Source organism: Neopelma chrysocephalum, unplaced genomic scaffold (assembly GCF_003984885.1).
Source record: "Neopelma chrysocephalum unplaced genomic scaffold, ASM398488v2 Primary Assembly neopelma1_23, whole genome shotgun sequence".
Classification (NCBI taxonomy): Eukaryota; Metazoa; Chordata; class Aves; order Passeriformes; family Pipridae; genus Neopelma; species Neopelma chrysocephalum.
In genome coordinates, this window is record NW_020897691.1 from 20,642,389 (window position 1) to 20,655,520 (window position 13,132).

The window sequence follows — 13,132 nt, forward strand, 5'->3', positions numbered from 1 at the left end:
TGTTTAATTAATAGTAACTGCATGAAATCACATTGTGAGCAAGTTCCATATGACAGCCATAACATTTCAGTGGATCATCTGGGCAGTGAGAAATTACCATTACTTCCATCAGGTATTAGGAACTGCTAACCTTTAACTCTTAATTTTTTATACTCTGAAATGTTACCCTAGTGTCTTGTAGGATTTCCTAAGAATCCTATACAGGAAAAATCCAAGAAAGTGAAAAATCTAACAAAGAATCTTGAAAGCAATGAATGGGAAGCAGTAGGAAAAAAAAGTTTGCTTTCTGGATCTTCAGAAATTCAACTTCCTCACAAAATCTAGAAACCTCAAAGACCTGGCAGTCTGGTTACTAAAGCCAGGAACACTAAAGACTACTGGGAAGCTGATCCTTCTTTTTTTTCATAAGGGAAGGATGTACAAGCATAGATGTATGCTCAGAAGAACTTAGACCTAAAGCTGTTTCAACCAACTTTTCTCAAATGTTTCTTCTGTAAGAGGTAAATGACGCATGAAAATGTATGCAAGACATGAAAGATATACAAAAAAAGGCAAAAAATTACTGTGTATATATATTCCTATATATGTATATATGTAATAGGTGTAAATTTTGTTAGTCATCTATCATGTAGCTCACTTAAATTTTTAATTATCCCTGTGTTACCACAACAGGGTAGGCTGGGCTGGATCTTGACTTCATTTTTTTCGTTTTGTTTTCTAACTTTTTGTTTTCTAAGTTTTCATAGTAACACTCCTGATTATTTGGAGAACATTAACATTTTGTGTGACATGATTAACATTTATACTAAATTATTCAGAATGATGACAAAAAATGCCATTTGACCTTGACACAAAGTGCACTAGAGCCTTCTCACTGGACCAGGTCACCCCTGACAAACTTTATGACATATTATGAACATGTAATTCTATTGCCTCTGAGATTACATATGATGAGCAAAATAAATAGAAATGGGGTTACTTCCCCATAAGAGTAATACATCAAGAGAAGTAATTTAGTGGCACAATCACTGTATGTCAAAAAGGGAGGAAAAGGAAACGGAAAGGGAAATTACTAGAATAATTTCTCCCTCTTCACCTTTTTTTAGTAGACCAGGAAGAAGAAAAAAAATCCAGAGGATGGGATAGTGGGAAGATGAGACAAGAAGAAATCAGGTGTGCAGCGAGGCAGCCTCGTAAAAGATGCAGGAATAAGGATGGGGAAAGCTTAACATTCCTCAGCCGTCCTGGATTGTTGGTATGACCTGAGGCATGGCCTCCACTTCAAAGGCACTGCTGGCATAACCATATCATTTAGAAGTGGGAAAAAAAATCCTACCCACATCACTACACTCTACTGTAAATGTAGGTCAAGCAGCAAAATAGCCCATTCAGAGACTGGGCTTACAGTGTACCCGTTAAATGGTTTTGCCAATAAAAGCTGTCTTTATGCTGTGGCTATGTGGGAAGCAGATACTACCTTTTACAGATCTTTTCACACCTAGGTAAACTCTGTAGAAAACTGGAAGCATCACTGGCTACTTCCTGATGGTAAATTTGGAATCCCGGCCTATCTCTGAAACTAAAAAGCCCAGCTTTTACTACCATTATCATGACAGTTCTCAAGAGTCAGCAGTTAAAGTCCTTTTCTATGGGATTTTTGCCTACACTGCAAACAGATACATCCCATACCCATTTATTGCCCCATTCTCACAAGACTAATGATGTTTTGGTTTACTCTCCTCAATTTGGTCCTAAGATTTCCTCCCTCCCCATACTACCCTCAGAATCAGCCTGCTGCTTTCAAAGAAACCCCTAGAGGTCAAATTTTCAGGGGGTGTGACCCATCTGACTTTCTTTGGTTGCCTTTGAGGTTGTTCCAACTCTAGCGCCTCAAAGCCCAGCAGAAGTCAGGAAATGAGAGCATATGGTAAATAGTTTAACTCACACTAGTTTGGCTTTCAATTCTAACATGATTTTTCAGTGTTTTGCATCTAGTAAGATGACTATTAACTCAAAAGGCTCTGGTTAAATGTAGCAGTAAATCTGCATTATATGAGAAAACTGCTGTTTAAACATGCTTCAAGATGGTTTTTTGTAGTCTCTTAGTTAACTCATGCTTTCTTCTTCCCAAAATACCCCACGATAGTGTTATTTCTGCCTCAGGAATGTCCTGAGAAGATATCAAGAAGCCTTCCCTTTGGACTCTTTTAACCCCTTCCTATTGGCTGTTAACCCCTTCCTGCAACTGGTAATTGGTCACTGAATCCTCCAAACCCTATCAATAAACACCCTCTCTCTCTCCTCCTCTCCAAGTCCCGTGTGCTGTCTGTGGCTGCCATGGGACCTCGTGGGTGGGGGGAGGGGTGAGCAAGCTCTCCCCTCCATGCGGTCAGGACCTGAAGAAACCCCTGGTGCTGGAGTTTTCCCCTTACCTATCCACCTCAAGCCTTCGGAAATGGAACCCCACAATGGGAGGAATGCAACCAGAACTGGTACCCCAGAGAGGGTAGCCATAGTTAAAGAGAACAAATACAATGACAGTGGACAGCCACCACTGTACCGCAGCTTGTTGCTAAAGAAAGCTGGGTGTGCCATGCAACTTACATATCATAACTCTATTCAGTTCTCTGTGAGATGAAACCTGAGCTCTGAAAAAAATTATCTGTTAAGGTTTAAAGCTCAGGAGGTTTAAACTAAAACAAACATGATAACCAGTATTAGGTTTCTAAGCACATCCAGAGCGCTCAGCTTGTCAGCAGTCGTATATTTACAGACTTGCAGCATATGCCAAATAAGAGACAATGAATCCAATAATAGATAATAAAGGCTGTTGTAAAGCCACTTGTAATAGCAGCTGTTGCCTCTATTGAGAAAATGTCTTTAAACACGTTACCTCTTAATACTTCTTTTTTCTCTTGCTCCCTCTTTTATGGAGCCTGGGTGGATGCTATAAAAGAGATAGACATTAATTAGGGTGGGCTAATTCTCCAAAGGAATACAGCATAAACATCTTCCCCTTTAATTTACCTGATGTTGACCACATACACAGTGTAATTCCAGTTCTGGAAAGTACGGTTCAGCTGAAAAACAGGAAGACATTGATCACATGAATGGTGAGATGTTAATGGGGCTCTTCATTGCTTAAGGCACAGTTAGAATTTCACCCTTCTGCCCCTTGAGAAACCCCCTTCAGTTTTGCAAAGCAAAGAGAACACTCTCACATTTCAGTGAGGTGAATGTTGTATTAGATGTACAACTGGTAGTGAGAAATGTGGCCTTTTACAGATAGAAGGAAATCTCTATAAGGTCATGACACAGTGAATAGGTAAGTGCACAGGATGTGCACTTTTCCTTTTCTCCCCTCTTAAATTCTTAGGAACACTTTGATAAGAATAGATTTCCTGACAAAGGTACCAGGTAAATATTCACCCGAAAGTCTTCAAACTTTTGATGATCTTCTTTTACGCCTTTGTACTATTTATTCTAAGTGCACAGTGGCTGCTCAGTTTTCCTGTCAAGAGACACTTTTGCATACTCTGCTAGGGCCAAGTGACACCTTTCTAGATTCTTTGGCTCAGCTACCTAAAGTACTTTGCCTGGCTAGTGATGCTAAGAGAACAACCTTGGCAGGTGTGGATGATTGCATTTCTGGTTTGTAGATTACTACTATAGGTGGTTTCCCTAGCTTCTGAAAGCTGAAAGCTCCAGGTTTATGAAAAGAAAAATAAAGAATAGTTGCCATATATTCATGATACATTTTCATGTAAGTAGTTGTATAAATACTACTTACAAACTGTGTGAGTACAACTATGTGAACTGTCAAAAGAACAGAGAATATCTGTATTTAGACAGGAAGAACTTTCAGAGACAAGAACTTCAAGAATCCTCCACCCAGAGGGCCCGGAAAGGAGCTTATGTCTACTAAAAATGGGCTGAAAACCCAGAGACTACTAGAATCCTCAGCAACTGACCCACAGGAGAAGCCTTCTGAAGTACAGAACATGAGGATAAACTGGAAAAGTTTATTGCTTCACACAAATCAACGCTGCCTGGCTTTTTTAATAATTTCTTTCACCATATAACTTCAAAACCATATTAGCATTTGGGCAGAAAAATTTTGTCCTGTATAGTGATGTTGGAACTCAGACATCTACCGCTTTCAGTGGACAATTATGATTTCTCCATACTTTTCAAAATCTTACCTAGTATCTACATTTCTTAAGAAGTGAAGACATTTCAAAATTTTATCCATAGAGCTGAAGAGCCCCAGTTCCACAGAGCTGAATTCACTACTGCACAAATCAATAATAGAAAGATATTTAGAGAACACATATTTAGAGTTTATATGGTAGTCTATTTTTTTCCTTTTCCAACTGATAACATTGATGCACCAGATTCATATATGTAATCACACAGGAAAGAAAACTTAACTTACCCATTCTGCAATGACGTCATGTACTTTTGACACTGAGTTGGAGTTGGAACTAAAGACAGTTATAGATATCCTGTAGAACAGCCCACCTGTCCATTAAAAACAGCATTATAATGTTAGAAACTGAGAAAATTTACCTTTTTAATAATGAGACTTTAGTTTCACGGTTAATGTAAAGATTAGGTTGAACCTCATATACAAGGACATCTCAGGCTCTTCTTGGCATTATAAAGTTTGAAGTGAACAAGGCCTGCAGGTTTGGGACCATTCTCGCTAGTCCTGATGATTTTGACAAGAGTTCCATTCCCCTTCATATTTTCAGAGACACTTGAAATGTGACATGGAAATTCACAGACAAGATATATAAAAATATTATTTTGCATATGCCTCTAATGTGGTGTGTTAAAGCAATATCATGAAAGTGCCATGAATTAAAAAACTATTATAATTAATGAAGTTTGTAAAAGTGGATAAATACTGCTCTAAGTCATATTGTTATAATTCAGAATTGAACCACTGCAGGTTACATTTAAAAGTTTGTGAGAGCAGATAAAGCTTATCAATTAAAAGTAACAAGGTAACTGAGGACATAGGAATAGGTGTGAGAAGGGATATACAGCTCTTGTTTCCAAAGCACAGTCTTTGTCTCAGGCCTGGTGATGGCCAGAGAGTAGATGAACTCACATTAGCTTTACGAAACTGGCAGCTGAACAAACCATCTTTCGGTCACAAAATGTGTAACACTTGGCTTGGTGCAATTTTATATTCAGAAAGCTGTTTTGAAATGTCACTGGGCAAATATAAATTCTCTTTAAGCTCATGAGTGGGTAGGCAGCATTACAAGATTTTACATCTAATAAATAACATCAAATCATTTCATGGTTATGCTCTGTGTCAAAAGTCTGTACTTCTCACAAGTCACTTTTTTTTTCATTAAGCTACTAAAAAGTCTGTAAGCTCCAGTTGGATAAAATTTCCCAGGATGTGGGGGAGGGTTTAAGAACTTCTGGATGAATTCACTTGCATATATGTGCACATGTGGCATTGCTTGGTTCAGGGCTGTTACCAAACAAAGTTGTGGGTCTTGATCATAGATACATGTATTCATATAATCCTCTGCAAATCTTACAGAGACAGTACACAGGACAGAACAGGGCACGACAATAATTATACAGAAATCCCTTTCTATCTCTGAATGTAAAGGAACTGCTCTATCTTTCTGAATCTAAATAAAAGACCTTTTATTCTAAGTGGAGCAAATGTCATAATTTTACAACTTCATAGATAATTATTGTACAAGAGCTTGAAACAGAAGTATCTGGAAAGAAAATCTGAAGCCAGCGTTTTCCAGTTTAATTGTGCATACATTGGTTACTATCTTATTCATGAGATGGCTTGAGTATTGTTCTTTCTTTTCAATATGGAATTAATCACATGAACACTGAGATTAGTATGAAAACTCCTCTATGATAAAATACTAAAGAAGATGGTTTACTAGTTACCTTCTTTAGTAAGCTATGATTAAATTTTATATATGAGTAGAATGAACTTGCTTTTTGATTTAATGTCTTTTTTTCCTCCCTTAACTCAGGAGATACACAAATTTGATGTACAGTTTAATCTGAAAATGTATTTTATTTTTATATTATTACTGTGATAGTTTCAAATGTAAATAAAAGAGGAAAAATTAAGTCTTTGGAAGTAAAAAATTGGACTTTGCGCAAGTTGAAAACACTTGCAAGACCTGGATCTCATTTATATGTATATATCTTTGTATATACACATATACAATTTTATATCTATAATGTATGTGTGCTATACAGATACACACATACAGAAAGTGTTCATTTTATATATTCTCACAGATTCATATATAATGAATTCACATATGTATAATCATAACCTTATTCAGATAATTATACATATGGACAAAACCACCTTAATATAGGAATATGCAAAGTATTTTTAAAATCAAACATAGTAAGTACAAAAAAGTCAATAGCTTCGAGATCTCCACCAGTTAGTGACCCAAACATGGTTTCAATGAGGTGAAAAAAAGAACAAGAACAAAGAACTAATCTATATTTTAAAACACTGTCAGGAGACCGCAGTGGCTGATAGTAAAAACTAAAAATTATTTCTCACTCTCCACATTAAACTGTGGAAATCCCATCTCAAAATGTTGACTGAAAAAAAAAATGGGTACAAAATTGATAAAAAGTAGTCAAAGATAATTTGAAAATAAAAGAGGAAAAAATAGCATGAATATCAATTCTCCCCACACCCACCATCAACTACAAAAATATAAAGATCAATGAAATACCAGTATTTTTTTTAAATTCATTAGGCAAATTATCTAAATATTCCTTTTTAAAAAAATCTTTGATTTTTGAAATTAAAATCTTAAAAAACATGTAAGTAAAAAACATTCATACAATCCCAAACATTTAAATGGCATAAAATTATATAAAATACATGGCAACCAATATATTATTCTCACAGTGTCATGAGAGCTGGTTTAGAGAAGTACACAAATACTACAAATCACATTAATGACATGTTCTATCACTAAGATGTTACAAATTCCCTTCTACTGCAATTAAATTATTATTCCAAAACATCTTCATATGCTAAATTGACATACATCTAAAGGATGAAAGACAGCTACTTCTATGTTCATTCTACAAACTGAATATCTAATAGATAAGATGATGTGGGTTTTCTTCTACATCTAACTTAATAGCTTGACATACTGTAGGTGACCTCAGGTCAACACAAGTAGCGAGGATCAGTGAAGGAGATATATAAACAAAACAAAAGGACTGCAGCAGAGCTAGTAAGTTGATTCAGTGATGGGTAAGCGGTGCTGTTTTGGCTTGTCCCAGATGGTAAATTGGCCAAGGAATGAACATGTGCCAAAACTGATGACTGATGGTATGTTACAGAAGAAACTGGTGTTTGGAACTGCATGAGAGAGTGATGGATGGCTGCTGCAGTACCTGTTGTCAGAGTGCCTGTCAAAATGGTCTCTTTGTGCTGAATAACAACTCTACTATATGAAAATGGTAGAGGTATCGCATCATTCATTACTGCAGTTCTGGATGACTCCAAAATAGAAGAGCGATTTGCAGAATGCCCATAACCAGCATTTTCAAAATCCAAGTCATGAGTAGTAACAATATTCAGAGAAGACATTCCTTCTCTGTCCTTGCTGAAGGATCCATACACCTCTCCTGAATCCCATTCAGAAAATCTCAATATGTTTGTTGGTGTCAAAACAGCAAAATTCCTTATGTCTTCATTATTGTCAATGATTTCTTGTTCTACTGACCATAGAGAGTATCTCAGACTGTCCACTTGATTTTCAATGGAGTTTTGTCCTAAAACAGTTTGATAACAACCCTCTACTGGGTCCTAGGACTGAATTTGTCAGTTGGATGTCAGACATAAATTTTGTGTATGTTGGGTTTGCACATGGAGTCTTTACGGATTAAATTTGTAATGTCTCCTGAGTGATGTGCCGTAATGTATGTAGATTTTCTTAACTGAAATGCACTGTTTGCTGGTAACATAGAAAAAGTTTTCCTATCAGCATTGCTTTCTATCATTTCAATGTGAAAATTTTCTGCAATGGTGATTTCTCCTGTGTAGATGATATAGAAAAGCCAGAAGGAGAACGGTGTCTGTCTTCTTGAATGTCAGAGGTGACGTGATGATGAAATACAGTCTCATTCCACCAGTTCACAGGCTCCAAGACACACATGAAATTGGTTGTGTTGCTGTTGGAGGATGAAATCTATACAGTTTCTTTTTTGTGTTTGTAAGCAGTGCTGCTGCTGCTGTTGCTGCTGCTAACAGGAGAGCAGAATGCTGGCCCAGAGTCAGAGTGACCTAGTCCATTTGCCAAAGTCCATGCTACCTCTGCATTAGGACTTCTGCTGTGAAGAAGAGGAACTGCTGCATTCACAGAAGGCTCTGTAACTGCATCTACTGCATAAGAAGTGCCATTAAGTGCACTTCTAGAATAATTTAAAATATTTTCATTTGGCAACTGTTTCATCACAGTATCGTCTAGGTTGATTTTTTCTGTAAAAGGAGCCAAGGTTTCACTGTGGGTCTCAGAAGAAGCTGAGCAAGACATAGTTGGAAGAAACAAGCTGTATGGATTTTTTCTCTTTGGGTTCTCATCTGCTGAGTTTTTACTGAAATGCAGAGGCCTTTCTTTCACTGGCCAAATAATTAGGGTTGAGATAATTTCTATAATTTTGACCCCTTCCATCTTAGACTCCTGCTGCCACTGTGGTTGTGAATGGGAGAATTCAGGTGAATTTCTCTTCATTCTGAAGATAAGTGTAGCAGCAAGTCTGAATTCCTGCAAGTCTGTGTGCAGTAAGCCACATAGTTAATGGATTAAAGAAAATATATGTAATGTGTATGTCCCTGGCTGTCTGCTCTTCATTTAAAAATCAACTTACCAAGAGTGGAGAACGCTGCCAGTTAGCTGAGTGAAAGTTTAATTTGCTTCTACCATAAGTGAATTTGCTTATTTTCTTAGTCTTTCTACTTTGTCTTGGGTGTTTCAAAGCCACAGAAAGGACTTAATTGTCCAATTTTTATTCATATTAACATTAATAAGATTTGATTCCTTCTGTCATTAAAAAAATCAGAGTAACTGCTCATGGTGAACACAGAGTGAGTGGATCCACAAAAAGGACACAAACACAACTTGAAAGAAATTTTCAATATTTTCTTCTCACTTTTACAGTTTACTAAATCCAAAGAGTCTGGATTCAGATAAATTCTTTCACATTGTGTACTGCACTGCCTGATTGCCAATGTAGAATAAATGATCTGCCAAAAGAAAAAATACTCCAAGAGTTTTAAATCCTACAGTAACAACTGATGCATTGGGGAAAAAAAACCCCAAACCAAACAAGTTAAAAACCAAATGACGAAAAACACCCAGATCCTAATTTATTTCTGTGGAGCAAACTGAAAAAATAAATCTTTAAAAAAAATAAATCTTTAAGCCTCAGATGAAAATTGCAGAAATCTATCTCTGTGTTGTTAATAACATTTAACAACCATCTTTAACAAATGAATAAATATTTTAGCAGCACCTCACAAAATGATGCTCAGTCTTTAGGAGACAGTGATATCATAGAATTTGAGAAAACCTCAAAAGAAATCCTGGCTTTAATCCTGTGCTAATAATAAGCTCATTTACTACCTTATTTTTTCCCTTAATCTTTCTAAATGAAAAGTAAATGATATCTGATACTGTCAACATTTTCCCTAGTAAAGTCTGATCCAGCTCTTCTTGAAGTCAGTGGAAAGATTCCTGTTGACTCAGTGGAAGTGGCTTTGCTCCATAGGAATGGTTCCACTTGGCTCCTGTGCCTGACTAGTGAGGAACAGACAATCCAAGCATACTACCACCCTGGCTGCACAAGTGGGAGCCACACAATCTGCAGCCTTGAAACATTTCAATAGTACAGTTCTTTTCGGACCCTTTTCAAAAATCCCTCTCCCTTCCTTAGTTCCTTGCATGGGTAAATACAACGGGTGACACAAAGTTAACCCCTTTCATAGAAGAGCCAGGTAAACATGATACAAATAAACACTGAGTTTGGTTCTGTTCTCATCTGCACCATTCTGACATGGTCCAGTGAAGTTAGTCCTGATTTATTTCAGCATAAATGAGATCAGAACTGAGACGTGACCCCTGACATTATGATAGTCAGAAAAACACACCTTAAAATACAACAAATTTGCTTTACACATAGTACAAGGAAAAATGTAACACAGGATTTCTTACCATTGTTTGGCTTATCGTTTCTATTAGTATCAGGCATGTTAGTGGTGACAGTGGGTGGTGTAGGAGTAGTAGCATTTACAGTAGCTGGTAATAAAGATGAGAAAGAGGTGAACTTGAATGAAATATGAATGTTAATAAGGTAAGACAAAATGGGAACAATGCATGACCATGTAAAATGAAATCGTCTACACACAATGCCATAAATGTTAAATAAACATATTATTTTTTCTGCACAAAGTGATGAATAGATATGAACTGAGGCCCCAGTCCTGCAATCTTCACTTGCATTGACTTCACTGGGAGTTTTGCCAGTGTAAAGTTTGCAAGATCAGTCCTGTACTGCTTTCATAAACTCAGAATCCTCTTCTGAGAACTTTAGATCGAAACAGCTGTGCAAAGACCAGAAAATAAGTTTGAAGATGCACTTATTGCCTGTGAAAAGAATCATTGTCCCTACTCAAAGACTGAATACGACAAACAAATGAGAAACTAAAACATCCATCTAATTAACTCCATCCATCTAATTAACTCCTCCGAGCTCCAAATAATAAAGAGAACTGAAATCAGTCTTGGAATAGGTGAACAGGAATATATATTTTGAAAGCTTGACGTAGGAGCTCAGCTGTACTGTTCCCACTGATACCAACAGGGTAATTAGGGAAAGAGAAGAAGTTGCACACTGGAGCAAACAGGTTATAACTGGGAAAGCGAGCATATAAAGTGACATCCTGTAATATAAAAAAAGCTCTTCTCTCATGAAACCTCAGAACTATATTGTCTGAGAAACAAGTTATAAGGCTTCTAATAGATTGTATCTTGCAGTCAATGCTGTCAAAGCAGGCATCTTTTAATGAATGAAAATATTTACTAAGCATAACGGAGAAAACAGCTTTCATCAGACTGTAGCTGATCTGGCATCCACAAACTTTTTGCCTGGTGTTATTGCACAGCATACAACAAACAAACAAAAAAGGAATCCAAACTTGCCTCTCAATTTAGAGAAAATCTGCAGTGTCAACAGAAATAGATGGACATCTTTTTATGATTTCCATGATTATTACAATAATGATGATGGCGCTGAACGGGGTAAATCTGATATGGCATCTTATTCCAAAGTGATGAATTGAACACAAGGGACACTTTACCAAACACTTTTTAGAGAAGCAAAGAGTATTACCTTTGTGAAAATACTCAGTCTTTATTGAATATATGATGGCCTAAGAAGTTAAGAGAGGCAAGTCTGAAAGGCAATATCTTCTACTAGACAAGTTAATAAAGCTGGAAAAAAGGATAAGGCTTTTAGAAAAGCAGGTTTGTTTTGATGGAAGTGTGCCCATTTCTGCAGCCATATTGGTGGACGTAATGACAGTCTCTTCTTTTCATACTGTGCCACTTAGATGTAGGAAAACACTCAGAGTTCTTCCAAGAGAATATACAAAGTTATTTATATGATGGCTGTATTACCCTTTACATATAAAAAGACTAATACTGAATAATTGTGGATGCCTCATTTACCAAGGTATTTGAGTGGTAGTATTTACATCGCACTGTGCTTTGTGAATATAATGCCTGAAAATTACTGTTTGAATCTGATTATGAACATAACCAGCATTTCACTTTCTCTGTGGAGATCAGTGCACTATGCTCCAAGAACCTGAACCAAATTTACCTCAGGAAAATCTGGGAAAAGTAAACTGAAGTCTGACACAGATCCCTTACTGGCTTTCCAGGAAGAGTACATTTTCCCTTTTATATTTGACCTAATCTGATTTACTTGTAATATTGGTTTTGAAAGAGTTCTCAGACTTCCTCTTCCCCTCTTACATTTTATTCTCTCCTGTCTCCTTCTTCCACCATTTGTCCAGAAAAGGGTTACACAGCTAGACGTTTTTGGTGCAGTTGCTGATGTGATTAAAGTCTAACATAAAAGGCCAACACGTTATCAGGTTTGTGTTCATGAAGGTGTTGTGGAAATGCATTGATGTTGTTCATGTAAAGCACGTTTTATGGAACTTCAGCATCTAAGGAGAACAGAACGAATTAACCATCCTTGCATGTCCACTGATTCACATGACATGGAAATCTTCAGGGTGCACCCATTCCTTGCATTCAACTGAGCTGACCTTTAAAGACATCTAATGAATTCTTATATGTGGTGATTTTTTCACTATTAAACCCTCACTAAGTGCTGTAGCATGTGTTGCATTAACTAATAGTCACTGGATTTTGCAGTTTAATGTTGATTTTTTTTTTACCTGCTAATCTCAATGTATCTAGTCTCAAAATAGCTTATTGAAAAAACTCTGAATAAGAGCCAGTTCCTTTAATTCCATCTGCTCATTTTTTATTTACAGATGTATGCACTTCTTATACTGGTTAATATTTTACTGTCAAAATGTGCAGGAGGAAAAGAGGGGTAGAAAGAAATGAAAGCAGTCAATTAATGCAGTTTTGATATAATGGAGACTATTGGCAAAATGTATTATCAAGGGAGCGATCACATTTTTTCCACATATTGTACATACAGGACACCCACACACTTGATGAGACCAAAGAATTCCTTTCCTTGCTATTTTTTATTGCCACTCGCCCTTTTAGAAACAATAATAAACAAGAAATGGAATAAAAAACCTCAGGATTTCCCAAAGATGAAACTGTGAAAAGGACCTGGGCTTCTTACCTTGGCAAAGGCTTCCTAGGTTTGCACAACTGGTTGGTTCAATTGAAGAAGAGGGAATTAGATATGAGCCTTTAAAAGAAGAAAGCGAATAATTTAGAAAAGGTTGACTACTGGGCATAAAGCTGTCATGTCTGAAAATATATTATATCATTCAGTGCAGTCCCTTTCCTAATTTCTCTCAGTGGCAAAACTGACACTGCCA

The 13,132-nt window shown here is 36.7% G+C and overlaps 1 protein-coding gene across 6 annotated transcripts in view; it reads right to left on the reverse strand.

Moving 5' to 3' along the window:
• ADGRG6 (adhesion G protein-coupled receptor G6) overlaps positions 1-13,132 on the reverse strand; it is a 108,789-nt gene that overhangs the window by 44,039 nt on the left and 51,618 nt on the right. For 5 of the 6 annotated variants that reach the window (XM_027689626.1, XM_027689620.1, XM_027689612.1 and 2 more), the window contains exons 5-9: positions 12,931-12,999; positions 10,251-10,334; positions 4,436-4,521; positions 3,028-3,080; positions 2,894-2,947 (exon numbers count right to left, since the gene is read on the reverse strand). In XM_027689626.1, the coding sequence (XP_027545427.1) occupies positions 2,894-2,947; positions 3,028-3,080; positions 4,436-4,521; positions 10,251-10,334; positions 12,931-12,999 (346 nt within the window). The remainder of the gene's footprint in view (positions 1-2,893; positions 2,948-3,027; positions 3,081-4,435; positions 4,522-10,250; positions 10,335-12,930; positions 13,000-13,132) is intronic. The other variant, XM_027689635.1, reaches the window with a different exon arrangement.